This window comes from Pollicipes pollicipes, unplaced genomic scaffold, assembly GCF_011947565.3.
Source record: "Pollicipes pollicipes isolate AB1234 unplaced genomic scaffold, Ppol_2.1 Scaffold_7048;HRSCAF=8359_pilon_pilon_pilon, whole genome shotgun sequence".
Classification (NCBI taxonomy): domain Eukaryota; kingdom Metazoa; phylum Arthropoda; class Thecostraca; order Pollicipedomorpha; family Pollicipedidae; genus Pollicipes; species Pollicipes pollicipes.
This window is the reverse complement of record NW_023596984.1, coordinates 10,070-22,159: the sequence shown is the minus strand read 5'-3', so window position 1 is coordinate 22,159 and position 12,090 is coordinate 10,070. Positions and strand designations below refer to the sequence as shown.

The 12,090-nt window shown below is 47.7% G+C and overlaps 2 protein-coding genes across 2 annotated transcripts; one reads left to right on the top strand and one right to left on the bottom strand.

The window, feature by feature from the left end:
- Window positions 1–74: 74 nt before the first annotated feature.
- Window positions 75–526, top strand: LOC119108910 (uncharacterized). The gene has a single exon (XM_037232455.1). It carries the CDS (start codon window positions 105–107, stop codon window positions 378–380), a length of 276 nt encoding a protein of 91 aa, XP_037088350.1. The 5' UTR covers window positions 75–104; the 3' UTR covers window positions 381–526.
- A 9-nt stretch (window positions 527–535) lies between these two features.
- Window positions 536–10,743, bottom strand: LOC119108909 (uncharacterized). Its single transcript, XM_037232454.1, has 3 exons — window positions 10,660–10,743; window positions 6,455–6,582; window positions 536–1,007 (listed from the first exon to the last, which is right to left on the bottom strand). Exons 2-3 carry the CDS (start codon window positions 6,565–6,567, stop codon window positions 659–661), a joined length of 462 nt encoding a protein of 153 aa, XP_037088349.1. The 5' UTR covers window positions 6,568–6,582; window positions 10,660–10,743; the 3' UTR covers window positions 536–658.
- Window positions 10,744–12,090: the final 1,347 nt, after the last annotated feature.

Here is a 12,090-nt window from a genome sequence, read left to right as displayed (position 1 = left end):
TTGACGCCCCACTGCGGCGTCTCCGCCGACGACAAGCACGCGCGCGAGCTCGCCGCGCTCGAGGCATAGTGGCGCATGTCGACGAGGCGGCCGCGTGCGAGATCATGGCGCTCTTCCTCGAGTACGAGGCGCACGCGACGCGCGAGGCGTGCTTCGTCCACGACCTGGACAAGCTGGACATGGTACTGCAGGCGGACGAGTACGAGGCGGCGCAGGGCTGCGACCTGCAGGAGTTCTTCGACTCTACAAGGGACGTGTTCCGCACGGATGATATGCGCGCATTGAACGCCGAGTTGCGCCGCCAGCGGGAGCAGCGGCGCGCCGGCGACGGTGGCGCGGCCGGGGAGCCGGCGGCCGCGCCGGGAACCGGCAGCGACTGAACGTCTGTGCGATGAAGCACTGTTTGTAGCGAGGTTTTACGAATGGGTGTTATGACCTGGGAGGCGCGAAGGGACTTGAATAACCTCGGTTGTTTACGTGACAAGTGTGCTGAAAAGGTCGACGCGTGGAGCGCTGCCAAGGCGTCTGATTTTGTGCTGCTTTGGCGAGGTAAGGCTGCCGAGGCGATACGCAGCTCATGTTCCTTGTTTCAACCGCACCATTCACGCGTGCTTAACTGCCTGGAACGAAGTGTGTGCTTGAAGCGGTCAGTCCTGACTCAATGGGGCGATGCATGACCTGCGGAAAGTATGTTGATGGGGCTTGAGCCGATAGGTTGTTTCGCTCTCGTGCTATCTGATCTGGACGAGATTCTTATTTCCGTTGGCCAGTTGCACACGTCGGTGACGAAACGACAGTCAAGGTGGATGTGCTGTACATTTATAGTTGCCTGGGCCCGACGTGCGCTCTGGATGTCCGTCACCCTCAATGTTGGTTCCCTCACCTTGAAGAGGATGCCGAAGGGGATGGCGACGGTGCCGTCGGAGTACTTGAAGCCCTCGTCGTAGATCATATTGCACAGCTCGAGGAGCTCTGTGTGGGCGTGCTTCACACCGAATAGGCCCTTCCTGTGGAGCAGATGTCGCTGTGTGCAGTATAGGTGGCAGGACGTGCTCAATGCACGTCTTGGCCTGCTGACGCGGTAATTGTCCTCAGCGGTGCATTGTAATGGATCACTAGCCTCTGTTCCGCCGTGCTGTATCAACCAAGTATGTGCGAAAACTGTTTTTGTTGTTGAAAAGTCAGCTTTCTATTCACCAGACATTTAGCGTGGTGCAATGCCAATTCAGCGGTGACATTCACTTTTCTATCGCGCTATGCTTTGTAGCAGGATATGCTGTAGAAGTCAGTCAGTCGCGCGATGATCATAATGACTTCTAGCAGCCGCTGTCGGCCAGCTTGAGTGACCCATGCACAAGTGCATCAGTTATGACGTTGTCAACCAAGAAAAGTAAACATGTGCGATGTCTTGATCGATGAGGTTAAACATAGCTTCAAGATTGGATGTCTCCAATCTTTCTGGCGCGGTTTGCGCAGGGCGAGCAAAATGAAGGTTTGACATTTTTCCCAGACACTCTGAGAGATCTGACAATTTAGCTCACAATATGTTGAAAATGCTTTGCATAGTGAACCGATATTGCCCGAATCAGATATCCCAAGGTAAATGCACTCAAATTTGCGCACATTCTTGGTATCAATATTTCTACGGGAGATGGCACGGGGCTTGTGCGTACCTCGTGGTTAGTTTCCGTGTGGTCCGGCTACGCCCGTATGTCTACGTCTTTAGATTCTTGCTTGTTTGAATATGACAAAACAAGCAATCAAACTAGCCGTGGTGCACGTTGGACAGACGCTGTCCCAATGCATGCTGAGTCCCATCCAACGTCCTCCTTGGTCCGCTGGATCAGTTCATATCGGTAATTTGCACCTAGGTATGTGGGTTCTCATACGCTGTCTGTTTTTTTTTGCTGAGGAACTGAATGCGTGAGCGGATGATTTTGCACTGAATCAGCCAAGCTTAAAACCTTAAGGCAAGTGACCGATAAGTTTTAACTTCTCATATGTTGATGAAGATACAAAATGCATCAATTATCTCGCCCGTTGCAAAAGTCAACCAAGGCAAAAAAGCGTAGCATGCTTCTATGCATTCCTACAAAACTAAAAGCACGAGCCAGAACGCCTGATGCGTGTGGTCGGTGGTGCATAAGATCGTTGATGGTAAGGATCACATCCGTTCAAGTCTTGAAACCCACGCAGAATAACGCTAGCAGTTGGAAACGTATGATTGCGTTGTCATTGTTTTGCATGAGGATAACAGAGACAAGACCATCCAAGATATTCAAGCATGTCAAAGTGTTAAAGACGGTTATAGCACGCGTTCGGTGTGGCTTAACGGCTCGCGCAACCACTATGGCAGCGAATATCCACGGTGGCAACCTGGTTTTGTGATTGTGATTCAAGCAATGATCAGGCATTGGTCGTGGTAATAGTTACAGTGTAGTTTATGTTCGTGTTTCGCCAGGCCTAATGGTACATAACGAAGACTCCATGGACAACCCACCAGGTATTATACCTTCATTGTCTTCAAAACCCCTAAAATGAAATCGTGTGGTAGTCTTAGGCTTTAAAGACGTTTGTATCAATCAAATACGTTTCCGAGTAACTGCTATCTAGTTATAGCATCAGAAATTTTAGAGCGGTCAGGCTGCGGGCCTATCTTTGCCGGATCGTGACGAGCATCCCACTGATCCGGATTGGCAGACTTGCACCAGGCTATAGAAACTGCTTACATATCGGTAAACTCGCCATGATGCGTGGAAACTTTTCCAAATTCAAATTTTTAGCCTGCTACTTTTTGACCTCTTGACTTCTTTCGTCACCTATCGTGACATTGGGCATGTCAAAAGTTGTGCGTATGGCTTTCGTTCAATCAACTTTGGTACATCATATGGCGACAGAAGAAATAAAAATGGGCTCGTCATATAAATGCTCTTTGAGCGTCCGAAATTTACGTGGGTGACGCTGGGAAAAGTAATTCCGAATATTTTTGAGACGGAGGGAGATATCGGGAATGCCACAATGTTTGCAATGCAAGATCGAATTGAAGGTAATGTAAGCAATGAAATGCATATGAATGCGTGATTTTTTAAATTGCGTCCGTTATCACCATCAGAGTACGATACACACAATAAAACCAACTGATTACTTCATGCTTACTTTACAGTGAGTCGAATTACATGCTCTACTTCTGTAGACCTCAAAAACGAGGTCAAGTTCGGTCTGCCATGCTGCCACTGTCGCTGCTAGATTTCTGAGCGTACAAAACAGAGGTTACCGTGACGCATGCGGTTCTAAATTGACGCATACCAAAGCTTAGGATCGTAGAGCCCTTGATCTAATCAGTAATGAATTTCATACAGGGCAGTGTAACTTAATATTATAATCACCCACTGTGTCAATTAAGTGTCAGTTCGAGGGAGGCAAAAGCGTCCTTTTGACAATCACCTTAACTGAATATGCTTCAATGGCTGTTAGACAAACCCGTCGGCAGCAAATAATTCATGTTCGGGTCTAAGCATTAGATGAAGACTCGGCCACCGCCTCCCTCTCTCTGACGTAGAGTTATCCCATTTCACTTTGATGGGCTTTGACCTACCGTTCCTGGTACTTTCCCTGGTAGTTTCCAGACTGGAGCGCTTAGAACTGTTTTGATTCCTTTACCGTGACTGCCCCGACGAACTGATTACTAAGCTCACTTCTTGCCTCAGTTACCTTTCCCTACGGAACAGTGCAAAATTGATAACGCTCAAGAGGTATTTTTTAAAGGAGCAAGGCATCGCCTTTGACGTCAGGATTTGGTGGTAGAGCGGCCGCTTTAAACACATCTGATGCGTGGGGCGGTGTGCTGGGCCACTGATGCCATCGCGATGTGGCGAAAAATGTGCCAGTAAAGTCCTTACGTGGTGTCCTGGATCTCAAACAGATCAACGGATGTCTCTTATCGCCTCTCCAGCCGCGCGAGCCGATGGCGTAGTCAAATGATAACGTATTGAGCAGGAGCACATTCACTTGACAGAGAAATCGTGCTGTCTACAGCAGTCTTTTCCACTTAAAAGTATATCAGTAGTTATAAGTGAGCTTTCAGCTTTTAGTTATAAGTGAGATTTCATCATATCCGATGCTTGCCTCAATGTTTTCAAATGTAAAGATTCCCTTTGTTTTTTTTGATTCCCTTAAAGGAATTTTTGAATTCCTTTAAGGGAATTCAAAAATTCCTTTAAGGGAAGGAATTCCTTTAAGGGAAGAAATTCCAATTGAATTCCTTTAAGGGAAGGAATTCCCTTAAAGGAATTTTTGATTCCCTTAAAGATTCCCTTTGAATGTAAAGAGTGTTCCACCTACGGAACAAATTAAAAAAAATATGACCTGGTCAACTCTCAAGATTCATCATCAAAATAAATAGCACCGCGGAGCGCAACTAAATGACTAATAGGACATAATGCGCAAGTTAACTTATTTATTTTTTAGTACGAATTACGTGGTCAACATTTCAGACCAGGACTGGTATTTTGTATTACCATGAATGCAAGAGCGAGTTAAGGATGTAATGATAATAATGGTCAGAGCGAGTTGTGAATGAGTTCAATATTAGGTAAGGTGATGTGCTCAGCATGAAAATATTTTGAGGCGAAGTGTGGCCAAATGTCTCGTTTTAGATTCGATGATACTTATTTTCACCATGATTGCAGTGGTGGGCATGTGTTACATGTGAGTGTTGATTAGGTACGAATTTTGCCAGCAGATATGAACGTTTGTAATCATCACAGTGCGCAGCGCAAGCATTTAGCGAGCAGCGCATTCGTGAAACATTTGCGTCGCTAAACCAGCTAATTTGCCGCTGGTGTACACCTGCCATGTAAACGACACCTTCACGACGCAAGCATCCACGTAAACAATGCTTCCCAAAGTCAAAGTGCCCTCCCAACAGAGCCACTATACAAAACGTCATAGCGGAGAAATCAAGGCCATAGCGCAACGTTTCGTCGAATCAGCGTTAGAATGGTTTCATATCTGTACATATGTTTCCCTCAACAGAGGGTTCAAGCTCTAATATCACTTCTTGCAATTGGGTTTTGGCTCTTGGTGTGCTAAGGATGTCACATAACACACAGGCTGAAAAAGTCAAGGAAATAAGAGTTTTTACTTTCATACTGATGAGGAAATTTCTTGAGATTTCCAATGTCCAATCTTTCCAAATCCCAAAGTCCATCGATCTAATTTCCAAAGTCCAATGAGATTTCTCTTGTCGCCATAGTTACTTTAAATAAAAATTATGGGCTGTTTGACCGGCTCTCGAGAAAACTGGTATCATCGATCAAATCGGACCCTTCTGAGCTGGCTATGCCTGAAAGGTGCAAAAAAGGTGTGACACGTCCTTTAATGCTCCACAGAGCAAAGCTGACTGAGATGACAAACGAGCTCAGCGGTCGGTTCTCCATATAGTTCTCATTCATGGGTTCTCAGTAAAGAATACAAAGCAGTTCCACAGATTATCGCCAGGAACCTAAGAGCTACACCCGTCCGTGAACTGGCCACTGACTATGGACGGGAGGTCAAAGTTTCATCAAAGCGGAGCAGGATGATCCCACGCCAGAGATCGGCGGTGATCTAGTCTTCACTTAGACACAAACATGAGCGATGTGTGGGGCCGAGGGGGCTGAAACACATCACCAGTCTTCATAGTCCGTTTGTTTAGAGCACGCCGCATTGACACAGTGGGTGGCTGTAATATTGAGTTACACCGCCTTGCGCCCAATCAGGTACTGTTTAATACAGAGCCTCAGCTATCCGAAGTTTTATTATAAGCAGGTTTTAGCAGCACGTGCGCCATGGTGGCCTAGTGTTTTGCATGATCAGAAATACATTAATAATCATGGGACAAATATGCCAAACTCTGAACTGCATTTTGCCTAACCCAACAAGTCATATCATTCTAAAGAGATGGATAACAATGCCTGACTCAGCTGTAGGTTAATCATGAAGCGATCAGTTGGTTCAAAGGTTTCATTTACTACCGCGCTTCTGTTGTGATTACAGAGCGAATTACAAAGGTAAAGCATTTTTAAGCAGTTACGCAAACATGTCTCTGACCTTGGACCATAAACGTTGTTTCTTTGTTATTTCGGAATTCTTGTGATCGAAAAAATTGTACAATATTGCTGTTTTAGACATATATATATATATATATATATATATATATATATATATATATATATATATATATATATAGAGCGGTATGAATCATTTTGCTGCAAATTATGTAGCACCAACGACGGGTCTATAAGGTGATCTCTCGAAAATGCCCCAGGTCATAACTCGTTGACTGTTGTTGAGAGAGGTACATGAACATCTGTTTTTAGGGCCTTATAATTTCCTATGAGAGCATTTTCAGATTGAGTTCTCGAAAACATGTGGTATAAATTTGATTTGTTGTTGTGGAATATATCAGGCTTACTTCTCTTTCTTCTCCCCGGCAGGCATGGGCACGACATCGGCCGGTTGCTCCTTCGCCATTTTCTTCAGCCCCTCCACGGCTTTCTCAAACTGCTGGACGGACACGGGCGCCATCTTCGGCTGCAATTGCTGCGGACGACAGCAGCGCGTCATCGTTCAGGTATGTCGAGGACGCTGCAGTGTTACGCCATGAGCTTCAGCGTGATGGTTTTACAGGCGTTTCTTAACAAAAAATAGTGATGCAACTTTTTCCTGACAACAACGTCGAACGAAAGCGCTCGTCAAATACTGATATGTACCTTTAGTTGTATTCTGCATAGACATTGAGAACCTCCTGAACGTAGATTGCAGACCGAAATGATGGCCCAAAATTTGCATTAACATGGCTAACCCATGTTCGTTTACTCATGTTTTGTGTTCAGTCAGAATCGATTTCTCAGAAAAAAACTATGTAGCATGTTTTGAACGTGCGCGCAAATCTTAACAACAGCTTAACAGCTTAACAAATCTTAACATCGACACCCGGCGTTGCTGTCTCCTTAGGCCGCGCGACGTCAGCCCCGTGGCTGACTCAAAGCGGTGGCGAACGGGCAGACGAACAAAAAGATAACGCGTCTGAAAGGAGTGCCTTTGAACGCTTGGAAACAACAGTTCGTACGCTTAGAAAGTAGTTCGGACGTGCATTTCATTTGTGCGATTTTGACGTTGATGACAAGGGCGGATTAGCCTCCATAGTACCGTGAGGTGGTGCTGGAATCTGGTGGTGGAACTGGATGATTCAAGGTAAACTTTCTGTGTTTCGTGTTGCCGCAACTGCTAATTGTAAAATGGATAGCCAGCGGTAAGGTGAGAAACAATAAGCGAAATCATGTCAACCGGCTGTTGAGCTTCGGTATTTGAAGCTGAGTAGGATTGTAAGCACTCATGTGCTTTAATGCTTGGGACTGTTTACAAATTCATTGAGATGTCTGATTTTCATTACAGCCGTACTCAGAAGCCTGGTATACTGTATGGCACACCAGATGCTGAGCGAAGCGGAGCAGAGGCCGGCACTCCTGGTTGGAACATACTGGGGCCGATATCCGACGGATCGGACGCTGCGTCATGAACCTGGCATGAGTTCCTGGCGTCCGGGGGCCGACAGGTTTCGTCATCGTTGGCAGTGCCTTGGTTTTGGATCATGATCAGGTGGCATCGGTGAAAAGGCTTCATTTTTCGTTGATTATTATTTCTTCTGGTGTAGCCAATGGCTAGAGCAGAACTGAACTCCCACTATGGGCGATTCCCCCACCCCCCCCCCCCTCAACGCATCACAGAAATTCTTCACCACTCGTGTCCCCCGATGACCGGTGTTGCCTGTGCCATGGTTGAATTTAGCTTAGTTGTGATAGTGCACTTATTCACTTAATTCGGCTGTTGTCAGGTAATGCAGTAGAGTTAGGGAGTGGGATCATCAAGGCGAACGCATAATCAGCGATAGCAAGTGGGAGTTCACAACGGCCCGCTTAGTGTTTACGATGTACCTTTGGGTGTGTGGATCTTGGCATTAACGTGCTTGTTGGGACATCAAGCTTCCAAATAGACTTGGCACACCAGCTGATCGGCTGAAATCAGAGGAATACCCCAAAAACCGGGATGTTCCACTTTGTGGCAACCGCGGCTTATTGAGCTATAAGCAGGGCCAGAGCTGGCTCTACTGACGAACCAAACGGCATGTGTGCGTGTATGTGTGTGTGTGTGAAATTCCTGGCTTTCAATGTATCGAGGAGTCCTGGGTGAACGCCGTTAAAGCAACAATTGAAATATATGAAACCTACAGCATTGCAAAGGTATCTGGTCATGCTTGCTATTGTGCAATGAGGTTTCCAGTGCGTTATCTGCCTTTTAAGTGCTTCATTTGAAATTTGAAAGCTGTTTCTTCAATGCTACGAGCATAACTTTTTCGGCGTGCCTGCTTCAATGTTAAATAAAGTATGCATGATAAAATCTGACACCACTCGCTTGAAAACCTCGCTGCTGTTTGAAGTCCTAACTTACCAGCATTCAGAAGCCCAACTACACGAGACGCACCGTCTTACATGTACTACATAATCGCATCTGAGCCGTCACTTATGTATAAAACATTGCTATTTTTGTTGATATACTTTCAGTTCATTTAGATATAATATTCATTATATTTCGTTTAGCTTAAATATATATATATATATATATATATATATATATAAGCTTAAGGAAGCCATCATGTTAAAAAAGCAATCACATGAATCCATGACTAGCCGAATACAATACAATTTGTTCCCGTTTTCAGAACAGATCTTTTAGTTAGGGGTCTTTGATCTCTCGGCAGAATACTAGTGTCTCAAGCAGAAGACGATTAGGCTTTCAGTGGCCGAAGAAGATTCCCCATTATCTTTGCCCCTATGCATTTTGTTTTTCCTTCCTTACTCGAATCGAATTACGTATATACACGAAAGCATGTGTTAGTGCATCTTGTATCTGGTTGATCAGTGCAGTTGTGGATTATTTCAACGTTCGTGCCTTAATTTAATTGGTTTACTCGTTCGTTGCCGCACATATGCTTAAGTCGACCATACTTCTCACACGGTGTGCTTCATTGTGCCTCATTTCTGCAACGGAAACAATGCTTAAACACATACCATATGCAATCGTTCTACCGTGCGGTGCTTGCTTCATATCTGCTCGGTTTACGCACACGCACGTTCTGGAAAATGGAGCATCGCTCATTGGTTTTACGTGGAGATTGTCAAATCAAAAATTGTCTGATAACTTTGCCTGCTTTTATTATCGAAAGAGATGGAAGAGTAACGTCCTCCGAGTGATGTCGATTGCTCCCTTCAGAGCGTGCTAGCCTTCTTTTCGTGCCGTGGTGTGCGCCCTATGAACGGCAGATTACGCTTGGGTAGCCCTATGGACGGCAGATTACGCTTGGGTAGCCTTTGCCCGCCATCCTAAGTTGGAGCGATGAAAGGAAGCATCAGTCATGCTTTCACTGCTCCACATGCTGTTCTAGAATGCCTCGTGGACGTACGTTGGGGTCTCGTGTACGGTGTGCGTGCCATTGTGTGGTTGTTCGAATGCAAAACAAGTAGAAATGCAAACGTTTCGGATGTTCGAGAATCAATAAAATGTGATCACACTGAAAAAATGGGGTCTCGTGTCCCTGTACTCCCCACTGATAGATCGTTTGCCACCACCCACCAGCTACTGCGGGCCGGCCGCCAGAAATAGCTCCGGTTCCGGTACGCGACACGCTGATTGGCTACTCCACGTATCCTCGTCATCGTCGGACGCTGCTGCACGCACGCGCCTGGCAGTGCCTTCAGCGAGCCGGCGGGCTCCTCTGATTGTCGGAACTCAGTTCAAGTTACGCACTGCCCTTCATCACAGATGGCCATTTCGGCGAGCCTAATCGCAGCTGACCAAGGGCATATGTAAGACGCTTATATGGTGGGGGGGGGGGGGTGTATCTGCGCTTTTCAGCTTGTGAATATCATTTGGCACGCCCTGTGGAAAATTTTTGTCCCGTGCGTACCGCGCTTTTGCCATCAAACTTTGGGATTAAACTTTGTCCATCAGGCATTGTGCTCCCCTCGCAGGACAATCCTGCATACGCCCTAGCCACTGGTCTTTTCAAACGTTGTGTCACATGTCTGGCTGCTGACTTTGTTTGACTTAAGGCAAAGCGTGGCACTTCTTACCGCCTTCGCGCCATACCAGCTTCAAGGAGTATGACTTATGTTTGTCGCGCTCCCTTGCCCCATTTGTTTGCCTCATTTTTTCACTTGCCCACTTGCCCCATTCGTAAGATTTTCAATAATAACGGCACCCTCACCTCGGTGCCATTAACGGGGATTTGCGGTTCTCACATCTGCGTTGCCCTGGTGATGCGGATGATGACGCTTATTTGTCTGTCAACGATCAGTGTGTTAACCGATATCAACTTTCCCGGCACGAAATGTAAAGCCGTACTGAAAGCTGCAGAACTGTGACGTTCCGCCGCTGTCCGGTATCTGTCAGAAACGGAGACCACCACATGCATGCACCCCTCCCCCACAGTAAGAGCCCGATGTGGTCGCCACTGCCCTGTCCCTGCCCGGGCGGCACTGATGCTGTCAGGCGCGAGTCCCGCTCAGTCCCGCCTGAGGTCCCCGCCACCCCCCGGCCTGACTCGTCCATGTGTCTCACCTGTTGGGTGACTCCGGGGCGCTCACGGGGCTGGCGGCACACGCAGTGAGCGTTCCAGCTCCAGCCCGCCTCCAGCCACGCCTCTCTGACTCAAACAGCACCTGCCGCTATTAATAGCGCGGGTGGGCGGGCGCTGGCCGGGGTGCCGGGGTCAGCCCCGGCTCTGGCCTGGGTGGGAGGATGCTGTATGTTCCGAGGGCCATCCAGTAGCGAAGCGTCACCGGGTTCAGCTCCCCTTCTCGCCGGTACTTCGCCCTACCTGGGTGGTTCGTCGCCGGGGTCAGCTCCCGTTCTCGCCGGTACTCGCCCTACCTGGCTGACTCATCACCGGGGTCAGCTCCCGTTCTCGCCGGTACACGCCCTACCAGGGTGCCTCGTCGCCGGGGTCAGCTCCCGTTCTCGCCGGTACTCGCCCTACCTGGGTGGCTCGTTGCCGGGGTCAGCTCCCGTTCTCGCCGGTACTCGCCCTACCTGGGTGGTTCGTCGCCGGGGTCAGCTCCCGTTCTCGACGATAACCGCAGGTCTTTGACTAACGCCTGGTTTACCCTTCGTGTGCTGTTGCATTGGTAAAATGAGGGTGGCCGTGAGGGCTAAAAGGAGAAAAAGTATGAACTTCTACTGACGTTTACATAGCACATATGGCATATTTATTAGCATGTTATTATATTTGCATATTATATTATGTGGCATATTACGTAGCATGTTACATAGCATAGCACTTATATCCTTTATAGGTATTTGGTGGTAAACGCCAGTGCTGTCAAACAAACCTGAATTCGCTATGCTCATAATAATTTCTTCGGTCATTTCATATTTCGAATATGACATTGATGCGTAAGACACACTGCAGAAAGCAGAAACTCCACGCTAATCGCCCTTTTCCTCTGTAGAAGAAAACAAAACGGTGGCCACTAACAACCCACACATATGACCATCACTGCACGCCGTTGGGACGACTCCCACGCACCCGCCCAGGAGGGGGCGACGCGCTATGGTAGACGGGCGCACGGTCCGCTGGCGCCACTCCTCGAGCCACACCCGCCCCAGCCCGGCCTGGCTAAACGAAACGCATAGTTTTGACGATAACTGAACATGTCGGACGCTGTCATCTGCGTGGTGCCACTTAAATGTTTTGCGCAAAAGTAATTTTGCTTATCTCTTTTCACTGGCGGCATACTTCGAGCTATCGCAAACGCTTTCGATTCCATCGGTGAACGCATCATCCGCGCGCCTAGTGCAGCCCGCAAGGCCTCCGAGTGTTGATGAAAAGAGCCGCGCGATATCTAGGTTGCGTCGCAGCTCGGCTGATGCTCGCCCCGGTGATTAGCTGGGCGTCTGCCGGATCAAAGGGGCCGACCGCGCCGCGAATCAGATCTGCGGTACTGCTAAACACTGATTGCAAGTCTGGAGTTTATTCGCGCGGGCTCTGGA